At 44.6% G+C, this 21,939-nt stretch overlaps 1 protein-coding gene across 7 annotated transcripts in view; it reads right to left on the bottom strand.

The window, feature by feature from the left end:
• The window catches only part of LOC126354517 (putative polypeptide N-acetylgalactosaminyltransferase 9), a 1,011,821-nt gene that overhangs the window by 85,898 nt on the left and 903,984 nt on the right, over nucleotides 1-21,939 (bottom strand). For all 7 annotated transcript variants that reach the window (XM_050004230.1, XM_050004237.1, XM_050004234.1 and 4 more), the window contains one exon: nucleotides 2,164-2,336. In XM_050004230.1, the coding sequence (XP_049860187.1) occupies nucleotides 2,164-2,336 (173 nt within the window). The remainder of the gene's footprint in view (nucleotides 1-2,163; nucleotides 2,337-21,939) is intronic.

Below are 21,939 nucleotides of genomic sequence, written 5' to 3'. Positions count from 1 at the left end.
TTCAGTGTAATTATTGTCTTTGAATAAAAATTTCATTTTCGCTCGTCTCACTGCCCATTTCTTTGTTGCCTTTCGTACTATACTGCAGCAGTTCTTTCTATCTATGGTTCAAGTTTCACTGAGCTACCTCCTTTGAAAGTGACACATCACCCGAAAGTTAATTTCGTCCTTAAATTTTGCACACCAGTGTACTGAAAGATAAAACTAAGAAGTGATATGACACTGAACGAACACGTAAAATTTCCGTTAGGTAAGGCGGATGGGGATCTTACATTTGCTGGCAGGATTCTGGGAAAGTATGTTGCATCTGTAAAGGAAACCGCATAGTAGAGGCTAGCGTACGATCACTATAGTATACTAATGAAGTCGGCATGAGAACAAATACTGAACGAAGTCAGATATAGTAACAGGTCGGTATAGGCTATACCAAAGTGTAACAGAAGTGCTCGGAAGAATAAAATGGGAGTCATTGGAAGGAAGAGGACCCAGTTCTCGTCAAACTCTGTTGGGGCAATTTAGAAAACCTGCATCCGAACACGTGTAACCATTATGTTGGCATGAACATATAACTTGTGTAAGATGTCGTGGTCTCCTGACCTTCATTGCTTACATATTACTCCCTCACAATCATATTCCGCACATCAAGACGCTTCATTCGAACCCAAACTCGATAAGATAAACTCAATGTTGTATGAATTCATGTAAACGATATGCAATTAACAATTAAGCGCACCGTCGTTGAAATACTCTAGGCTGGCGCAGACACATACATTCCAGACACGACGGTCACAGAAGCTTTTAGTTCGGGAAAGAAACGGCACAACGGGACGCCAGTCCATTCAGAGGACGACCCAGCCTATGTCGGCCGGTGACCGCCCATGTAGCGGACAGCGTGGGCCCGAGTGAAAGGGGGGAACAACCCCGTTTTCAGCTTAAAAGCAAACTCCACTACATTGTGTGGGAGCAGCCAGCCTATGCATTCTTTATACATAGCACGCAGTTTCAGAGATTTTCACAGGGAGACAGCAAACGCCAATGCTTCAGGTTTTCGGATTGGTCGCCTTAAACAAAACGACATTCTCCCGTTTTAGAAGAGCAATGCTAATTGGTAGACGATATTTCTGACGCCTTGAGCTGAAGGAGTAATGGAAGAGACCGGAAGATATACCCCTTCACATCCGGCGTGGAGAGGCGCCGTTCCATTGTTGCTCTTGCAGCGAGGAACAAGTCTCTCCTCAGTACTTCACTGGGAGAGCACCTCTGTCGAAAGCGAATCAAAGTGCTACTCTATACTGAAAACTTGCGATTAAGCATTGTTCACTGTGTTGGCCGACACACTTATTGTGCAGTGTGAATGGACAGAGGTATAGTTAAATGCCTGCGAGCGAATTTTGAGTGGTATCGTGGTGGACTGGTTTTCTGACTGGTGTACCACACCAATAGTTAGACTAGGGGCGAATAAGAATCCTTGACTTCATCAAGGCATGGGGAGAGTTTGATTGGTGAAGGTCAATACAGATAGAACGAGAGTTATCTTATTTGTCAGCAGCGAGCAGTGCCGACAGCAGTCATCGCAGCTCACGGTATTGTTTGCTACAGCTATTGCGAGCCCCATATTTCCTCCACAACAGTACACTTCACTGCATTTCACACGCGACAGCCTTGACTGTACCTAGCAACATTCTAAAGGATAATTATTCAAGTTGAGTAGTTATTGAAGTTAGACGAGAGAATAAGACGCATACATAGGACGTCACACGTTCATTTTTCAATAGCTCAGTACACCAATCGCAATAGGAAAGAAAATTGGTGATGATGTACCCTCTACCTCGCACTGTACAATAGTGCATGTAATACTGATGTAGATGTAGATTGAGGAACAACCGTCATCAGCCTTTGAAAACTTTACTTATTTCATATGTAGTCATATGCAACGACTGTAAGCAGAAAAATATTGCTCAGGTTGTTCATTACGTTCTGACGGTGCGAATTTATAGCACGCTGCTCGCATGTGGCACCACCCTGTTTCGTTGCATCCTATGAAGACCACTGATTACAGCCGCAATGCCTTTGTACAGATTGCTCGAAACAGTCAATGGCTCGACAGCGCTTGTTCCAATCCGCTCCATTTAGCAAGTGTGCATTAGGTGGCAGTGTACTCACGCATGTCAGAGAAGTCGTCGACCAGAATGATCTCCTTGATGAGGTGCTCCGGTGACCTGTCGAGCACAGAGTGTACAGTGCGCAGCAGCACGGACCACGCCTCGTTGTGGAAGCAGATGATCACCGCCGTCGGCGGCAGGTTCGCCACGTCGTACTTGTTTGGCTCCTTGCACCTGCACAACCAAACGAAAGGTCGTCAGAAAAAAAAATGGCTCTGAGCACTATGCGACTCAACTTCTGAGGTCATCAGTCACCTAGAACTTAGAACTAATTAAACCTAACTAACCTAAGGTCATCACACACATCTATGCCCGAGGCAGGATTCGAACCTGCGACCATAGCGGTCGTTCAGCTCCAGACTGTAGCGCCTAGAACCGCACGGCCACTCCGGCCGGCAGTCGTCAGACCGAAAAGCCTTACTTATCACTGTTTTTTTCTTTATTGTGATTTCATTCCCCTGCCCCATATGGGCAGGGGAGGGCTGTCTGCGGCACAATCCGCCGCTCTTCAGCCGAGTGACACTACAACTAAAACAAGAATAAAATGATACATACATAAGGAGATAAAAAAGGGGAACATAAGACAGAGTAAGGGGAGAAAATGGCGGTAAAATATACACTGGCATGGAGACGTTCATGGGGGACAGTTAATACAAGTCACCAGAAAGTTAAAAAACACAATTGGCGATTCTTAAAACACAGAGAAGACACTGAATGCGCAGGCACAGGTTCAAAGTCGGCCACAGTAGCAAAAACACTCCGGAACAACACACGGAAAACCCACTTGGAGCACACACGACGAACAATAAAACTGCCAGGTGGGACCTGCCGAAGGAAAAGGTCAGAGAGTATGGAAAAGGAGGGGAGAGCAAGGGGCAGCTGGGGAAGCGGCGGGATGAAGAGAGGAGGGGCATCAGTGGGTTCACGAAGAGGCAGGAGACACGTGGGATGGCAGAGGAAGAGGGAAGACAGGGCAGGAGGGAGCGCAGAGACACTGGAAGGAGGCACAAGAGATGGAGGGGGAGCAGGAGGGTGAAGCCGCTCAGGAGGGGGTAGGGGGAGGAAAGGGAGCCCAGAGGAGGATACTTATCACCCGTGCAAAAGAAGATTTAAATACTGCACGGTGTTGTTGTTGTTGTTGTTGTTGTTGTGGTCTTCAGTCCAAAGACTGATTTGATGCAGCTCTCCATGCTTCCCTCTCCTGTGCGAGCCTCTTCATCTTCGAATAACTACTGCAACCTACATCACTCTGAATCTTCTAACTGTACTCCCTCTACGATTTTTATTCCCCTGCTTCCTTCCAGTACTAAATTGGTCATCTGTTTATGTCTCAGATTGTCTTCTATCAAACGATCCCTTCTTCTAGTCAGGTTGTGCCACAATCTTTTTGTCACCCCAATTCTATTCAGTACCTCGCCATTAGTTACTTGATCTTCCCATCTAATCTTCAACTTTCTTCTGTACCACCACATTTCGAAAGTTTCTATTATTTTTTGTCTAAATTGTTTATTGTCCATGTTTCACTTTCATACATGGCTACACTGCAGACAAATACTTTCAGAAAAGGGTCGCTGACACTTGTATCTATACTCGATGTTAACAAATTTCTCTTCTTCTGAAACGATTTCCTTGTCATTGCCTGTCTACGTTTTATATCCTCTCTGCTTCGGCCATCATCAGTTACTTTCCTGCACAAATAACGAAACTAATCTACTACTTTCAGAGTCCCGTTCCCTAATCTAATTCCCTCAGCAACACCTGATTTAATTCTACTACGTTCAATTGTTCTTGTTTTGGTTTTGTCGGTGTTCATCGTATATTCCTCTTTCAACATTCTGTCCTTTCCGTTCAAATGCTCTTCCAAGTCTTTTGCAGTCTTCTGATAGAATTATAATGTCATCGGCACTCCTCAAAGTTACTGCAGGGCAATCCGTGTCACTGAGACACGCAAGCCACCCAACGCACGGGAAGGTTCGTGGTTCATGGGGGGGGGGGGTGGGGCTGAGGGGGGGGAGGGGGGCGGGAGTGGACATTATTATAAAAGTATTTTAGCAGTTAAGGCAGTATGGTTTTCAGCGCTTGCACACAAATAATTTTGAGGATACTGGAGAACTTTCACAGTAAAATAAATAGGCGAAATACAGTTATAACATTAGTAATATAATAATTGATAATAAGTAAACAGTGAAAATCAGCAAAAAGGCACACTCCACAAGGAGATAATCCTAATGCTACAAACAGCTCGAAAGTACGAAATTATAATGCCTGGCTGTCAGAACCAGTCAAAGTAATTAACCAAGTAATCCTTTCCAAGACTTAACGTTAGTGCTGGGTAGTCAAATAGAATCTGATTAAGTACTTCACAGATTTAGTGTTACCGCTCAAAACAGAATGCATATCCAAATAAAGGCCATACGCTGCCCTTTCAGTAGGAAACTTCGCGGGTTCTGTCAATGGGTCGCATACAAATAGGCGTATGTCACAACCGCCCCAAAATGGTGACATCCTTTCACAGCAGAAGAGAGCTATGCGTCACGGGACAATTTACAACGTGGAGGCCAGTTAAAGTCCTTCATCTGATCTCTGTGGCTAGGATCAGCTACTGCACTGCTGGGCAGTAGCTTTTCTTACTGCAACTTATTGTAATTCAGTTCCAATCATCTACACTCCACAGGATGCATGATGCTTGGCCTCAATGAGAACACTAAATGTGGGTGGGCTTCACACTATGTCACAATACATAGTCTACTGTACAAGCCTCCTTGACTGCAGCATCAACTAATTTCGTGCTCCGAATCCCAGCATGACTCTGCCTACATGTTGTAGGTGAAGGAACGTGTTCTAGATGCACTTCAGTGGGTTTTCTACAAAGGTTCGTGCCCTGGCTACCTTGAAGTACACTTAGCGAATGACAAAAGATGAGGAATTTATTACGTTGAATACGCTTCACCTGTTCCAGTGCACTCCAGATCGCATGAACCTCTGTTTCATATTTGATTGGCAGGAATACAGGTAGGCCGAGACTCTCGGGTTCCGTTGACAACTCAGTCTTCCCTCCTTTACCCTAATGATGATATCCTGATAACCCAAGATGTGCCCTATCAACCGATATTTTCCTCTACATTTATCAAAATTTTATTTCTTCTAAATGCGATTCAATACTTCCTTATTAGTTATTTCATCTAACCTTCAATATTCTTCTTTAGCATCACTTTTAAACAATTTCTGTTCTTCTTTCTGTACTGTTTGTTGATCACATCATCCGTATGAGGTTACACACCAGATAAATACCTTCCGAAAATAGTTCAACGCTTGAATATATATTCCATATTACGCAACTTATCTTTTTCAGAAATTCTTTTCCTGGTGATACCAGACTGCCTTTTATTTGTCCTTTACTTTGCTCATCATCAGTTATTTCGGTGTCGATATAGTAAAACTGTTCTAGTACTTTTCGTGCCTTGTTTACTAATCTAAATATATCAGTATCACTAAATTTAAATCGACAACATTCCATTACAATTGTTTTATTTTTGTTGAGATTCATATTATAGTCTCTCCTTCACGGCACTATCCACTCCCCTCAACTGCTGTTCGAAGTTCTTTGGTGTGTCTGACAGAATTAAAACGTAATCGGCAAAGTTTTTTAATGTTCTCCCTGAACTTAAATTCCCTTTTCAAATTTCTCCGTTGTTTCCTTTACTGTCTGCTAACACACAGAAAAAAATCATCGATGGTTAGCTACAACGCTGCCTCAGTCCCTACTCAGCAACAGCCCTTCAACTCTTACAACAGCGGTCTCGGTTCTGTACAAGTTGTACATAACCTTCCACTGCTTACACGTTTTTGAACACTTATAGAATGAGAGAGGTAGTGAATTCACACAAGCCAGAATATCGGCAGGAGACCTTCTAGTGTTTCACGCCTGGTCCGAGGGAGTCTCGACAGCTGGCTATGAATCTAGATCGACCTGCTCACACCGCCCCCCCCCCCCCCCCCCCCCACACACACACACACACAGAGACAGAAACAGAGACACAGAGAGAGAGAGAGAGAGAGAGAGAGAGAGAGAGAGAGAGAGAGAGAGAGAGAGAGAGAGAGACGATGTGTCCGGGAGAGGAAGCGTCCGTGACGCGGGTGCCAAGGCGGGCGCCGCCATCAGTATGCCGCCTCGCGCTCTGTTTAATGCCCCCAGTCGCGCCGGCTGCAACCGCAGTCCAAGGAAAATTCACGCGGCGCCTCGGCTGTGGCTGTGTCGGCTGTCACACACCTGCGCCACGCCGCCAACTTCGTAGCCTCCGCGGACTGCCGACGAGAGACGCCAAAGAGCCTTGTGCAGTGGAGTGTGATTGTGCTTGAGCATGAGAGAGCGAGGGGGAGGGGGGAGGAGAGAGAGGGGATGAGTCGGAGAGAGGGGGGAGACTGTGAAAAGAGGGGAGAGAGGGGGAGGGGAGAGAGGGGGAAGGGAGGAGAGGAGAGGGAAGGGAGGGAGGGAAATAGCCGAACCGAAGGTGCAACCACAACGGAGGGGTATCTGTTCAGAGGCCAGACAAACGTGTGGTTCCTGAAGAAGGGCAGCAGCCTTTTCAGTAGTTGCAAGAGCAACAATCTGGATGATTGACTGATCAGGCCTTGTAACACTAACCAAAACGGCCTTGCTTTGCTGGTACTGCGAACGGCTGAAAAGAAGGGGAAACTACATCCGTAATTTTTCCTGAGGGCATGCAGCTTTACTGTATGGTTAAATGACGATGCCATCCTCCTGGGTAAAATATTCCGGAGGTAAAATAGTCCCCCATTCGGATCTCCGGGCGGGGACTACTCAAGAAGGCGTCGTTATCAGGAGAAACAAAACTGGCGTTTTACGGATCGGAGCGTGGAATGTCAGGTCCCTTAAATGGGGACGTAGGTTAGAAAATTTAAAAAGGGAAATGGTTAAAGTTAGACACAGTGGGAATAAGTGAAGTTTGGTGGCAGGAGGAACAAGACTTTTGATCAGGTGAATATAGGGTTATAAATACAAAATCAAATAGGGGTAATGCAGTAGTAGGTTTAAGAGTGAATAAAAAAAATAGGAGCGCGGGTAAGCTACTACGAACAGTATAGTGAACGCAATATTGTAGCCAAGATAGACACAAAGCCCTCGCCTACCACAGCAGTACAAGTGTATATGCGCAGATGACGTAGAGATTGAAGAAATGTATGATGGGATAAAAGAAATTATTCAGATAGTGGCGGGAGACGAAAGTTTAATAGTCATGGGAGACTGGAATGCGATAGTAGGAAAAGGAAGAGAAGGAAAAGTAGTAGGTGAATATGGAATGGAGGCACGGAATGAAAGAGAAAGCCACCTGATAGAATTTTGCACATGGAATAACTTAACCACAGCTAACACTTGGTTTAAGACTCATGAAAGAAGGTTGTATACGTGAAAGAGGCTCTCAGACACTGGAAGGCTTCAGATAGATTATATAATGGTAAGACAGATATTTGGGAACCAAGTTTTAAATTGTAAGACACTTCCAGGGGCAGATGTGGACTCTGACCATAATCTATTGGTTATGAACTGTACATTAAATTTGAAGAAGCTGCAAAAAGGTGGAAATTTAAGGAGATGGGACTTGGAAAAACTGAAAGAACCAGAGGTCGTAGAGAGTTTCAGAGCGGGCATTAGGGGGAAAGAAATACAGTAGAAGAAGAATGAGTAGCTTTGAGAGATGAAATAGTGAAGGCAGCAGAGGTTCAAATATGTAAAACGACGAGGGCTAGTAGAAATCCTTGGATAACAGTAGATATGTTGAACTTAACTGACCAAAGGAGAAAATATAAAAATGCAGTAAATGAAGCGGGCAGAAAGGAATACAAACGTCCCTTTGACGTTCAGAGATGTCACTAACCTTGCCCAAAGATGTAAACAACCATGCATGAGCAGCGTCTATTAGACGGAAGGGGTCCGACTGTCGATCAGTTCCAGTCATTTCACCAGGAAGGAGGTACACGGCTCGTGTTGCCTGTAGTTCAACCATGCCTAGACGGTCAATACCTCTGTTCGATCGCGTCCGCATTGTTACTTTGAGCCAGGAAGGACTCTCAACAAGGTAAGTGCCCAGATGCCTTGGAGTGAACCAAAGCGATGTTATTCGGACATGGAGAGGAGATACAGAGAGACAGGAACAGTCGATGACATGCCTCGCTCAGGCCGCCCAAGGGCTGCTACCTCAGTGGATGACCGCTACCTACAGATTATGGCTAGGAGGAACAGTGAGAGCAACGCCACCATGAATAATGCTTTTCGTGCAGCCACAGGACGCCGTGTTACGACTCAAACTGTGCGCAACAAGCTGCATGATGCGCAACTTCACTCCCGACGTCCATGGCGAGATCCATCTTTGCAACCACGACACAGCGCGGTACAGGTGGGCCCAACAACATGCCAAAAGGACCGGTCTTCACCGATGGGTGTCGCATATGCCTTCAACCAGACAATCGTCAGAGACGTGTTTGGAGGCAACCCGGTCAGGCCTAACGCCTTAGATACACTATCTAGCGAGTGCAGCATGGTGGAGGTTCCCTGCTGTTTTGGTGTGGCATTATGTGGGGCGGAGTTACGCCGCTGGGTGGTCATGGAAGGCGCCGTAACGGCTGTACGATACGTGAATGCCATTCTCCGACCGACAGTACAACCATATCGGCACCATATTGGCGAAGCATTCGTCCTCATGGGCGAAAATTCGCGCCCCCATCGTGCACATTTTGTGAATGACTTGCTTCAAGATAACGACATCGCTCGACTAGAGTGGCTAGCATGTTCTGCAGACATGAACCCTATCAAAAATGCCTGGGATAGACTGAAAAGGGCTGTTTATGGACGACGTGACCCACCAACCACTCTGAGGTATCTATGCCGAATCGCCGTTGAGGAGTGGGACAATCTGGACAACAGCGCCTTGATGATCTTGTGGATGGTATGCCATGACGAATACAGACATGCATCAATGCAAGAGAATGTGCTACTGGTTATTAGAGCTACCGGTGTGTACAGCAATGTGGACCACCACCTCTGAAGGTCTCGCTGTTTGGGGGTACAACATGCAACATGTGGTTTTCATGAGCAATGAAAAGGGCGGAAATGATGTTTATGTTGTTCTCTCTTCCAGTTTCTGTACAGGTTCCGGAACTCTCGGAACCGAGGTGATACACACACCACAAAAAGTTTAGTATTATGATCAGAGCACCTATCCATCCTGGCTGCAATAAATTAGCCGGTCTATTAGTGAAAAGTGTATGGAAATCCTTACAGTATTTTCCAAAAATCAGCCATAAAATTAAAAAAAACGCGGGGAAGGACTTAAATATAATACAATGTAGCTCGGCAAAGCAATTTGGCACAGTTATTTAAATATAGCGGCTATCTGCATATATTTCCGAAGTAAACAAGCACTTCGTAAGTCTGCCACATGGTGAATGCTGCGCGGCATCCGTGCACCAGTGAAACTTGAAGTGTGTGTCATTATGCGTTCAATGCAAAACAAGGAGCTACAAGTTACAAAATAAACGTAAACAACTCGAGAAATGTGATAGCTAAGAATTTCGCACGGCGTTTAAAATATAGTCCACAAAAATGTTGTGTTGATGAAGATATAAACCCATTACCTCAACTGAATATTAAGCGGAAGAGCGTCTTTGCATTAATGAATCTATATGAGAAGTGGTGAGAAGTGGCTGGATGCTTTGTTTGTTCAAATAATAATTGATTGCTACAGGTTATGTTTTTTTTTCTTTTTCGACTTAATTTTCAAATATCAGATGTACACAAATGTAGAGTTTTACAGTTAAATGGCATTGACAGGTGGTAGAACAAACACATCTCCGGGTTTTAAAATTATATTGTGTTAGATTCGTTCCAACTGACCCATAACGAGGAGATCCTTCAGGAAGTAGAATATGTCAGAAGAACAATAATAATACACAACAAATGTTTACAATGCTAATGTACCTTCCAGAAATGCTCAGTGGAATGACCGTCACAAATGTGGACGACTCACAAAATTTTAAAACATATTTTCATTTATGAGGCAATAAACGCTGAATAGAAAAACCATTTTAGAATGTTTATTTACAATGATCGTATTACTGCACTGAATTTGTACGGAAGACAGATTGTGCGAATATTCGATTATTTTATACTATTAGTAACAGAAGCACACATCAGTTGCTTCTACTAAGAAATTCATCAATGTAGTTGGAGAGTTGGCCACCAATAAATCTTTTAGGCTCCTCTTAAACTGTACTTTATTGGTAGTTAAACTTTTTGTGGCTGCAGGCAAGTTATTGAAAATGTGTGTTCCTGAATAATGGACTAAAGCACTATCGGACTTAACATCTGAGGGCTATCAGTCCCCTAGACTTAGAACTACTTAAACCTAACTAACCTAAGGACATCACACACATTCATGCCCGACGCAGGATTCGAACTTGCGACCGTAGCAGCAGCGCGGCTCCGGACTGTAACGCCTAGAACCGCTCGGCCACGGCGGCCGGCGGACCAAAGCAAGTGAGTTTAAATCTTTAGGAAGATTATTCTTATTTCTAATATTGATTCCATGAACTGAGCTGTTGATTTGGAAGGGAGATAATTTTAATGATAAGCTTCATTAAGGAGTAAGTATACTGAGAAGCAGTAGTTAATATATCAAGTTACCTAAACATGCCTCTGCAGAACGTTCTTGGTTTCACACGACAAATAATTCTTATTACATGTTTTTGTAACCGCAAACCATAGCTTGGGTTGATATGTTACCCCAACAAATAATCACGTATGACTTTATGGAGAGAAAGTAAGAATAGTATGTCAGCTTTTTCATTTTTATTTTCACCATGTCTGACAACTTTCGCATTACATATAGAGACTTGTTTAGGCGCTTCAGCAATTCTGCAGAGTGCCCCTCGCAGTTGAATTTATTACCAAGCTGTGATCCCAATCATATTTATTTGGGTTGGGTTGCTTTGGGGGAAGAGACCAAACTGCGAGGTCATCTGTCTCATCGGTTTTAGGGAAGGATGGGGGAAGGATGTCGGCCGTGTCCTTTCAAAGGAACCATCCCGGCATTTGCCTGGAGCGATCTAGGGAAATCACGGAAAACCTAAATCAGGATGGCCGGACGAGGGTTGAACCGTCGTCCTCCCGAATGCGAGTCCAGTGTGTATTTATTTGGTTTTAGCCGTCTGAGCTGGGCTACTTCTCTTGTAATCAGTTTGCGCTGTCCTAAATGGGCTCTTTCGCATTAAAACACTACAGAGAGCAGTTAATTTCGTATATCTCTCTGTGGTTAGAAACGGAACGGTGCGGCAACAACGAGGAGTACGGAACGCTTTCTCGCGCCTCGGTCTGCGACTGTGTCTGGATTCGGGGGAACCAGACGGAGGGTTCCGCCTCTCCCCACCCATCCCCGCCTCTCTCCACCGCAGATTCCTCCCCCAAATTGGCGGCCGACCAGCCCCCGGGCGCTCCTTTCTCAGCACCTGTCAGCGTCCGCCCCTAACCTCATTTTCCCCGCAATTTATTAAACCCCTTGTCCGGCGCCCTGACAGATAACCCATTAACTTTCACTCGCACCCGCTCCCGCGCGCCGCCGCCCCCTTCTTTTACATCGGCAGCAGCATTAAAAGTTATCTGGGCTCAGAAACCAATCTGGCCGGCTGCGCCTTCAATAAGCTCCGCGCCGCTGCTGGCCCAAGTTCGCCCCCCCCCCCCCCCCTCCCCTTCCTACCCTAGCCGTCTCTGCAGAGCAACTTGGCGTTCCGCAGCAACAGGAGCTCTTCGCTCCGAGCCGCGAGCCGCGAGCCACCGAGGTCGCGGCTGTCGGGTTTGTTTACCTTCCGCCTGCGCGGGGCGCCTGGAAATGGATTCCCGCACACGGAGGGCGCTCCGCCCTGATTACTTACTCCCGTTATAAACTTGTCCTGGCCAAATCTGCACGGCTCGGAGAGTCGGTGTGAGGGGAATGGCTTCCTCCTGTCAGCACACCGAGAATCTACCGTTTACTACATACATCTACATACACACTGCACAAGCAATTCTGCAGTGCGTGATGGAGAGTACTTTGTACTAATACTGGTGACTGTCTTATTCCGTCCGCTTATTAAGTGCCAGCCGCTGTGACCGAGCGGTTCTAGGCGCTTCAGTCTGGAACCGCGCGACCACTACGGACGTAGGTTCGAATCCTGCCTCGGGCATGGGTGTGCGTGATGTCCTTAGGTAAGTTAGGTTTAAGTAGTTCTAAGTTCTAGGGGACTGGTGACCGCAGATGTTACGCCCCATAGTGCTCTGAGCCATTTGAGCTTATTGAGTGGGGGAAAATTGACTGGCTGCATGCCTTTGTCGTCGCCATAACCTCTCTTAACTCATTCTCACGAGCCTCACACGAGATTTACGATGGGACAGCATAATGTTCTTGTATTCTTCTCCGAATTGGGTTCTCTAAATACGTCCAACACTGGTCTTTTTTCTAAGCTTTTCTGTTACGCTTTCGCACGGACTATTTGGAAATTGGAAATTTGCGGAGAGTTCCTATGGGACAAAACTGCTGAGGTCATCGGTCCCTAGGCTTAACCACTACTTAATCTAACAAACTAACTTACGCTAAGGACAAGACGTAAGTCGCGCGGACCGTCCCCTGAGACAGCGCGGCTACCCCGCCGGCGCATGGATTATAATGGCCGGTTCTATCCTAGAAAAGTGTCTGAATTCCCTCGATGCCTAGTGCTATGCCTAGTTGATAAGGACTCCAAAAGCTGGAACAATACTCTAGGATTGCAGAATGAGATTTTCACTCTACAGTGGAGTGTGCGCTGATATGAAACGTTCTGGCAGATTAAAACTGTGAGCCCGACCGAGACTCGAACTCGGGACCTTTGCCTTTCGCGGGCAAGTGGTAGAGCACTTGCCCGCGAAAGGCAAAGGTCCAGAGTTCGAGTCTCAGACGGGCGCACAGTTTTAATCCGCCAGGACGTTTCATATCAGCGCACACTCCGCTGCAGAGTGAAAATCTCATTCAGGAAACATCCCCCAGGCTGTGGCTAAGCCATGTCTCCGCAGTATCATTTCTTTCAGGAGTGCTAGTTCTGCGAGATTCGCAGGAGAGCTTCTGTAAAGTTTGGAAGGTTGGAGACGGATACTGGCAGAAGTAAAGCTGTGAGGACCGGGTGTGAGTCGTGCTTCGGTAGCTCAGATGGTAGAGCACTTGCCCGGGAAAGGCAAAGGTCCCGAGTTCGAGTCTCGGTCGGGCACACAGTTTTAATCTGCCAGGAAGTTTCACTCTAGGATTGGTCACACTTTTTTTTGTATGCCATTTCTTTTTCCGATGCACTACAGTTCCCAAAACCATTCCTGCAAGTATAAGTCTTCTATTCACCTGCCCTAATATTGATTCCACGCGGTTATTCCATCTCATATAGCTTCTTAGTATTATCCCTAAATACAAGGCTACTATCAATGATTATTAGTTCTCAAAGCTCTATACTTGCTAAAGTATTACGTCAGCAAATATGACTAATGTATTAAGAGAACTGTAAATTCAACAAGTTTGCATCTGTCATTCTACCAATGTTCTATGAGTCACACGTCCAAGCAGTAGTCAAGTTCGTTCGACGCCTTGTGTAGCAACATCCAGTCAGTGATTGAAGTACTTAAGTACGAAACCAGAAGGAAAAATGACATACATTACTGCATGTTAATATTATTACATTTAACACAAAAAGGGGTGCAGAATGCTGCAACTAAAATTTTTGATCACTTACGCAGAGAAATAAAATATCTGACAGACAGCAAGCTAAAATTTCAAAGCAAACTGGAAAAGTTTCTTCTTGACAACTGCTGCTAGTCTGTAGAAGAATTTCTATTACTACAATGTGTAAAAGATGGTGGGTAGGAATTACCAACTCACTAATTCACATCTGTGTACACAGGGTATCTCTCCTAACAGGCGACAGGTGCGTTTTCTCTGGTGTTTCTGCAGAGATTTGCAATTTATTTTTTGCATTGTGTAGCTGAAGGGTCCAGTGTCGGTTTGTTTCTCAATGCACACAAAAGGATCCACGGAACATGAAACTAACTAACTAAGTAACTAACTAACTTTATGTGTTCTCTGAGCTGTTCCAGTGTTCTTGGCAGTACGCCCAAAGGAAAATGTCACAAGGCGTCTGGTCAGGCAACACAGTCATACATCATCTTCACCACTACGTTCAGCCCCAACAACGCGGAACTTCGTCGTTTAGGTAGCGGGGAACACAGATACTCCAATCAGGAAGTGCCCGTTTTGTTGGAAGATGAAATCCTCGCAGTCAACAGCCAGTTGTGGAAACAACCACGACGACAACATGCCAAGGTAAGAGGTATCCGCCACAGTCTTCTCGCAGAAGGAAACCGTTCCATACAGCTTCGTCTGTGAGACTGCACACAAAACATTAACCTTTGCACAATCTCGTTTATGGTCTTCAAATTTCATGAGGATTTTCAGTGCCCCACGCTCTGAAATTGTGGTGATTAACCTTTCCAGATAAATTAAAAACTGCTTCGTCGCTGAGTATCAGCTTGAAGGCGAACTGTTCATCTTCAAGTGCTTTGCGCACTGTGATACAAAACAGAAGGCGTAACTTCAACTGGTGGGCGAAATGCAAACTCAATGACTTTACGGTTCGATTCACCAATCAGTTCTAACTGTACATGCAATACTTTTGAAACATACCGAACACTGAAAACGATCTAGTAGCCCTGTACATACCCGATATGACGCACTTAATATGTACTCCACGTCTTGCAATATGGTACTATCGGGTTCGCTCTCTTTTATGTACGCATTATTTTACACTTTTTCACATTTAAAGAGTTGTCATTAATTACACTATACAGTTTGGACAGAGTATCGCCTGGCGAATGTGTCATACCGAGACGTGCCTGCGAATGATTCTCAATCCGAGATATCTACATCTACATCTACGTGATTACTTTGCTATTCACAATAAAGTGCCTGGCAGAGGGTTCAATGAACCATCTTCATGCTGTCTCTCTAGCGTTCCACTCTCTAACGGCAGGCGAGAAAAACGAGCACTTGAATTTTTCGGTGCGAGCCCTGATTTCTCTTATTTTATCGTGGTGATCATTTCTCCCTATGTAGGTGGGTGCCAACAGAATGCTTTCGCAATCGTAGGAGAAAACTGGTGATTGAAATTTCATGAGAAGATCACGTCGCAACGAAAAACGCCTTTCAATTTAATGATTGCCACTCCAATTCAAGTATCATTTCTTTGACACTATCTCACCTATTTCGCGATAATACAAAACGAGCTGCCCTTCTTTGTACTTTTTCGATGTCATCCCTCAGTCCAGTCTCATGCGTATCCCACACCGCACAGCAGTACTCCAGAATTGGGAGGACAAGCGTAGTGTAAGCAGTCTCTTTGGTAGACTTGTTGCACCTTCTATGTGTTCTGCCAATGATTCGCAGTCTTTGGTTTGCTCTACCCACAATATTATCTATGTGATCGTTCCAATTTAGGTTATTTGTAATTGTAATCCGTAAGTATTTAGCTGAATTTACAGCCCTCAGATTCGTGAGACTTATCTCGTAATCGAAATTTGGCTGATTTCTAGTCGTTTTGATCAACTGATGACTTTACAAGGCGGTAAATGACAGCATCATCCGCCTGCATTCAAGGCCGGAGAGGTGCATTGAAATGTGGCCGCCTCCGCGCTCTTGTACGACTGTCATCACCAGTCAGCCAGCTCTGTCGTAATGGTTGCCCAGGGGCTGAACTGCTAGTGTTGAGACGGCTGCGTATCGTCCAGATCGGTAGAGCCCTCGCACACTTGCCTCCAGAAAGAAAGCCAGCAGTTCTGTTTCATTCTCCCTGGCGTACCTACCACCCATACTTCGTAGGCAGTGGTCATCAGGTAGTATTTGATGGCTACAGAAGACCACGACGAGGCAGAACTAGAAAACTCTGTGTATCACGATAGCGACTGAACGTTCGAGTGGGGTCGACAGTTCGGCTGGCAATTTCCCGTTCTGACTGTATGCAGCAATTTCTGCGGTCAAAAAGCTATTGAGAAAGACATATTCGATCAAAAACAAACTAATCCGACCATTAATACTATATTTTGTCATATTGGGTATATCACAACGCAAAGAGAAACTAAAATGAATAGTGTGGTCATTGATAGTACTTTTAATGTGCGCCGTCCATGAAGACCAAATACGAGGAATGATGGTATCTGGAGAGCTAGAAGTGATTTCACTGTGACCGAATGCGCACATCACGTAGTCGGTGTCACGCCGTTTTTTTGCACATGGAAAGAATATATCTGCATCTAGGTTGTTTAAATCAGTTCCCACCACACCCTAACAACAGCGATTAGTGCAGCTATAGATTTCAATTTTCTTAGTGGAAGCAATGTCCGCATGATAAAGATCTGACAATGCAAGATGCGAACATATACAACAGCTTCTATTAGTTTATTTGTCGCGCATATATTTAACATAACACTGCGCTTATTCACGGGACAGAACGAAAAAAAATTCTTAGCTACCATGCTGAAAATAAAGGCCAAGATTAAGCTGTTGGGATTTAAACTTAGTACGAGTTCAGTGCTGTTAATGAATGAAACGAGAGGTTACAGATTACCTTTATAAGGATATATGATGGTGTAAATCGATAATATTTTCTAAAGGAATCTGCGTTACTTCCGTTAATAAACATTGTGGTGTACTGTACAGGACGTCAAGTAATGCAGAACAGAAAGCGACTACTGAACAAAACAGTCACACAAAAGGCATAAAAGTTACAGACCGATTTCTTAATAGTAACAGGTTGCTGTGTGAAGGCCAGGTGAAGGGATCTTACAGTTTGGAAGACGAAGTTCTTAAACAAGTGAAGCAAATGGCATTCTGTGTGCGTGTGAAATCTTATGTGACTTAACTGCTAAGGTCATCAGTCCCTAAGCTTAACACACACACCCCTGAGGGAGGACTCGAACCTCCGCCGGGACCAGCTGCACTGCAACGCCTTACACTGCTCGGCTAATCCCGCACCGCAAATGGCATTCTAAATGTACGGAAATTTGATTATTGAGATACTGTCTGTTCATGTCTGTCTAGTGTTGGCACGGAAATTAATTACCTTTGTAACTACTGAGGTTTACGAGTCTATGTCAAATCACAGCTGCATTTAGACTGGCAAAGAGTGGGAGAGCATATACGGAGTGTCCCGTGAGCAGTGGTCAATAATTCAGATATATAACAACGATCACTAGAAGCAAAAAACTTCATATCGAGATGTGCCCTATTCCGAATGGTTTCCGTGGTACAACACATTTATTGTAGATTGTAATTTATTTTCTGTATTATTCAGTACACTAACAGGTTTACAAATGTGCACATGTGCGACTGTTAATATAAATTACAGTATTGGTTTTTCAAATTAGCACTTAGTAAGTACATATTTTTAACACATTCATCTCTGTGCTGAAATCTCTGGCAAACACTCTACGATCAGGAATTCGACGTGCTGGAAAAAGCGGACGGTATTCTACGACAGCTGCAGGAACACTGTTATTGCAGAAGCCGTAAACATACAACATATCCGTATATTCTTCATCAATGTAGATGTGTGGCATTTTAGCCAAAGACTGAGCAAACACAGTTAACCGATGCAGGAGACGTTGAAAGGTGGCTACACTGAGTCACAGCGCCAGACATTGCGCCAAAGAGTATTATTCAGCCGGCTCCACTGGCAGTTGTAGTTGAGAAGTTGCTGTGGGCAGTTGTAGTTCTGAGGTAGGCGCAATCAGTGTTTGTTGAGACGATGTCGATAGAGTACTAGTTGTGAGCATGTCGTGTGCCGTTGTTCTGTTGGGCAAGACCCCATATGTTGTTCCATTGGCGATGTTGTAATGATCAGAGTTTATTTTTCGTCAATATATATGAAGGCAAAGATTTTTTTTTTTCAAATGTCCTAAATAACAGTGCCTATTGGTCACACGTTCAGTCAACAAAGCATCCGGCTCGTGATCTTGTATTAGACTGTAATTCTGGTTTCTATATGCAATTATAGTATTTCTAGTTTTTTTTAATTACTTCAGTGCAAATCGTGTTTAAAATATCTTGTCTTATTGAGAAAGAACCGCGCCAGATGTGTACGTTGAAGCACACTTCCACACACGGAACAGTTACATTTGTACTTTGTTGTTTCGTAGCTTTTATAGTTGCTGGGGACTTAATTGTGTTAACGGAAATTTCCTTTCATTCTTTGTTGTTATTCTATGCAGTCAGATTGCGGAGTAATACTAGTCAGGACCAACCGGTTACGAGACTGCGTAACCGGACGGACAGCTACTAAAAATTAAAATTATTTGCATTGTATTCAATTAAGCCCCCATGCAACATAACCTCTACCCGTATATTCTTCATTAGTGTAGACGTGTGGCATTTCAGCCAACACGTGTAAAACCACAGTTAACCGATGCTTCTCTCAGCCCCTCGCACAACTTCACTCAAATCACATCACGGACAACAGAGTGTTCAACGCGCTATTTTAATAGCAGGAAGACATCGCGAGCAAAGGGTTTGAAAGCAACGAAGTAGGTTGGGTTAGAATAAAACGTCGTGAGAGTGGATGGGAAAGGCACATACGTGCGCGACACTAGCCCAAAACAAATGTACATTAAATGTGTTCCATCTCGGATTCAGGAATACGTCCATAAGAAGATTTTTGCTTCAGCCGGCAGCTGTGGCCGAGCGGTTCTAGGCGTTTCAGCCTGGAACCGCGCTGCTGCAACGGTTGCAGTTTCGAATCCTGCCTCGGGCATGAATGTGTGTGGTGTCCTTAGGTTAGTTAGGTTTAAGTAGATCTAAATCTAGGGGACTGATGACCACAGATGTTAAGTCCCATAGTGCTTAGAGCCATTTGAACAATTTTTGCTTCAAATGAATGTTACTATTACATCATTGAGTATTTACCATTCCTCCAGGAAACGTTGTATGTACAGGCAATTGTTTACAATGCACCACAGCGATACAGAGAAAATCGAGATGAATTATTTGATATGGCACACTTGTCCGTGAAGTCGGGAAAGTACCATAAAGTGGCCTACAAAAAGCAACAAAGCTACAGCGCATGCGCTCTGCGCGCGATTTTCAATATTATCTCGCTCTCTGCGAACGAATTATTGATCCTACAGAAAACGTCAATAGGACTTTTTTTTGGAGGAAATTTAATGTAGTAATAAACTGGGTTACGTTTTCACCAGTCATTCATGGTTGTCCTTCCTATCACCGCACAAAAATTGCAACAACACGAATTATCGAATTATTTCCCATAGTGGACTGTTTTTGGTGTTCAGTGGACGGGCTGGAGAGAGAGAGAGAGAGAGAGAGAGAGAGAGAGAGAGAGAGAGAGAGAGAGAGAGAGAGACGAGGTATGCACATTGGCTCGCTGACAAACTGCAACGAAAGAGCGCTATAGGATAGTGGAATAAATCAGCTGTTACGTATGGCAAGTCTCTGGGGGGAAGATGCGCTGGGCAAAATAAATTACAATTACAAGATTTAAATGAGTTGTACCATTTGGAGAGAGTGTGAGTAGATTAAAAAAAATTTCAATCAGGGATAAATGAGGTTAGACGTAAAAGTTGAATGAGTAATGTGCAACGGGGGAGAAGCATAAAATTCTGCGACTAATTTCGTTAATGGTTGCACAGTGCCGGGCGGGGGAGCGACATTTATTGAGATAAACGGATGAGCCGACGAGCAGCAGACGCGAGGCACGGGCAGATGCTGTTCGCACGACTAAGCAGCGTCCTATCGCCCCCTGCGGAATACTCCGCAAGCGCCGAGGGCTGGAAAACTACCGACTGTCCAAAGCACTCTAATGAGAGCAATGAATCTCCCATTTCATAAGCCGCCACCTAAACCCTGAATCGTGATCTCGCACTTGGTGTCCAAACCCTCTCTTTCAGCGCACCGAAGCACCAACCAACCAAGCGCTACGAACAAGACTAGCTTCATTAATATTTTTCCAGCGAGTTCGGACGAATGGATGCTCAATGTTATTGGTTCTTAGTATAGAAATGACGATCGGTAATTTTGCCTGTATGTGACAAAGAGAGTTTGAGTGCCACATCTTTTCTCTTTAACTGACCTATTGTTTTCTTCTTCATCGACACAACGGCCATAGACAAACACTTGACATCTGAGAAACTATACTTTCCCGTAAGTATTTCCCATTGTCATGTTAAATTCTGTCAGGATATATTCGATCGTATGCAAGGTGCTGGAATATTGAGTGAATGAACAGAGGAACTGGACCACGATAAGTAGCCCTACAAATCCTGCATTTTCTAGCACACTATCGGCATTAATTTTTGGTGTTCTCCGTCCGCTCATTACAGCGCAACACCAGGCGCGGTCGTTGCAGTGCACGGCTTTAAACACCAATGTAATCAACGAGAAAATAGATGACCCGTCGCTTGCGTGATTCACTTTACGAGACTGATGGAATGGTTTCTTCACCAAAGTCACAGCAGATTCCTTCCAAATTCCCTGCCCACCTGAAATAGGTCTGAGTCTGCACATTGTACAACAAACACTGAGAAGTTAAATCCGCGGTAAGCTCTTAGACGAGAGTTGCCCAGAAAGTAATGCACCGAATTTTGTTCTTTGGTAATTCTTTATTGAACACAATGAGAATTACACACATGAAAGAATGATGTTTTATCTACAACCCCTTTTTTCCCACGTAATCTCCATCCCGTTCTATGGCGTTCCTCCAGCACGAAAAAAGGGCGTGTATGCCCTGTCTGCACCAATCTTTGTTCTGGTGGCGGAGCCAGTGCCTCACTGCGTGAATCACCTCCTCATCGTCCTCAAAATGTCTTCCACGAATGGCATCCTCTAGTAGCCCAAACATCTGCTCGCTTCAACATGTCAGGTGCGATAGCCGTGGATGGTTTCCCCAACCGCTGCAAATCCTAGAGCTCCGCCGAACCGCCTTCTGATGACCTCACCATCGTGCCCAGCGGCTAATAGTACTTCAGTTGACAGCAGATGCTCCGTAGACTTTGCACAAGCGTTTGTGAATATTCCCCACAGTTTCCTTCTCTGCAGTGTGAAATTCAATGACGGCACGTTGCTTGTAACGTACGTCACTTACAGGCGCCAATTTGAAACTGTCCTGCAGTTACGCTATCTGTCGAAAATGATGGAAACTTGGCGCGTTCATTCAGGAGACTTCAAATAATACATACATAACGTTTCGCATTCGTGGCGTTGTTTTCGGCTCAGAAAAAAAGCGATGTATTGGTTCCCCGGCAACCCTCGTATTATTATTATTATTATTATTATTATGACAAAGTGGTAGTATCCAGAGTAACCAAAATTTGGAGAATAAGCATCAGCTAGACTAGCTGGAAGTGATTCAGTTATTTTCTGTTTACTCGTCTAAACAGTTTAAACAATTCTGCAGTGTTTTAGTAAGGACGACATCGCCTGGTTGGACTGCTCTTACTTGTGTGTGTTCACCACGTCGCTATTTCTATCTGTTACGCCATTCTCAAACGACAGCTGTAACAACACAAATAGATTAAAGAACAGTTCAACTTTCAGAAAACATTCTGTTCTCCGAATATTTTCCAAAAACAAAATTACAACTCCTTCTACCTAACTATGAAGTGCGCCAATGCATCGCTCGTGTCGTGACTACACAGTTCTCGTGTTACATTCCA

The sequence above is a fragment of the Schistocerca gregaria genome, chromosome 3 (genome assembly GCF_023897955.1).
Source record: "Schistocerca gregaria isolate iqSchGreg1 chromosome 3, iqSchGreg1.2, whole genome shotgun sequence".
In the NCBI taxonomy this organism is placed as follows: domain Eukaryota; kingdom Metazoa; phylum Arthropoda; class Insecta; order Orthoptera; family Acrididae; genus Schistocerca; species Schistocerca gregaria.
Note: the sequence above shows the minus strand (reverse complement) of the source record. Positions and strands in the feature narration are given on the sequence as shown.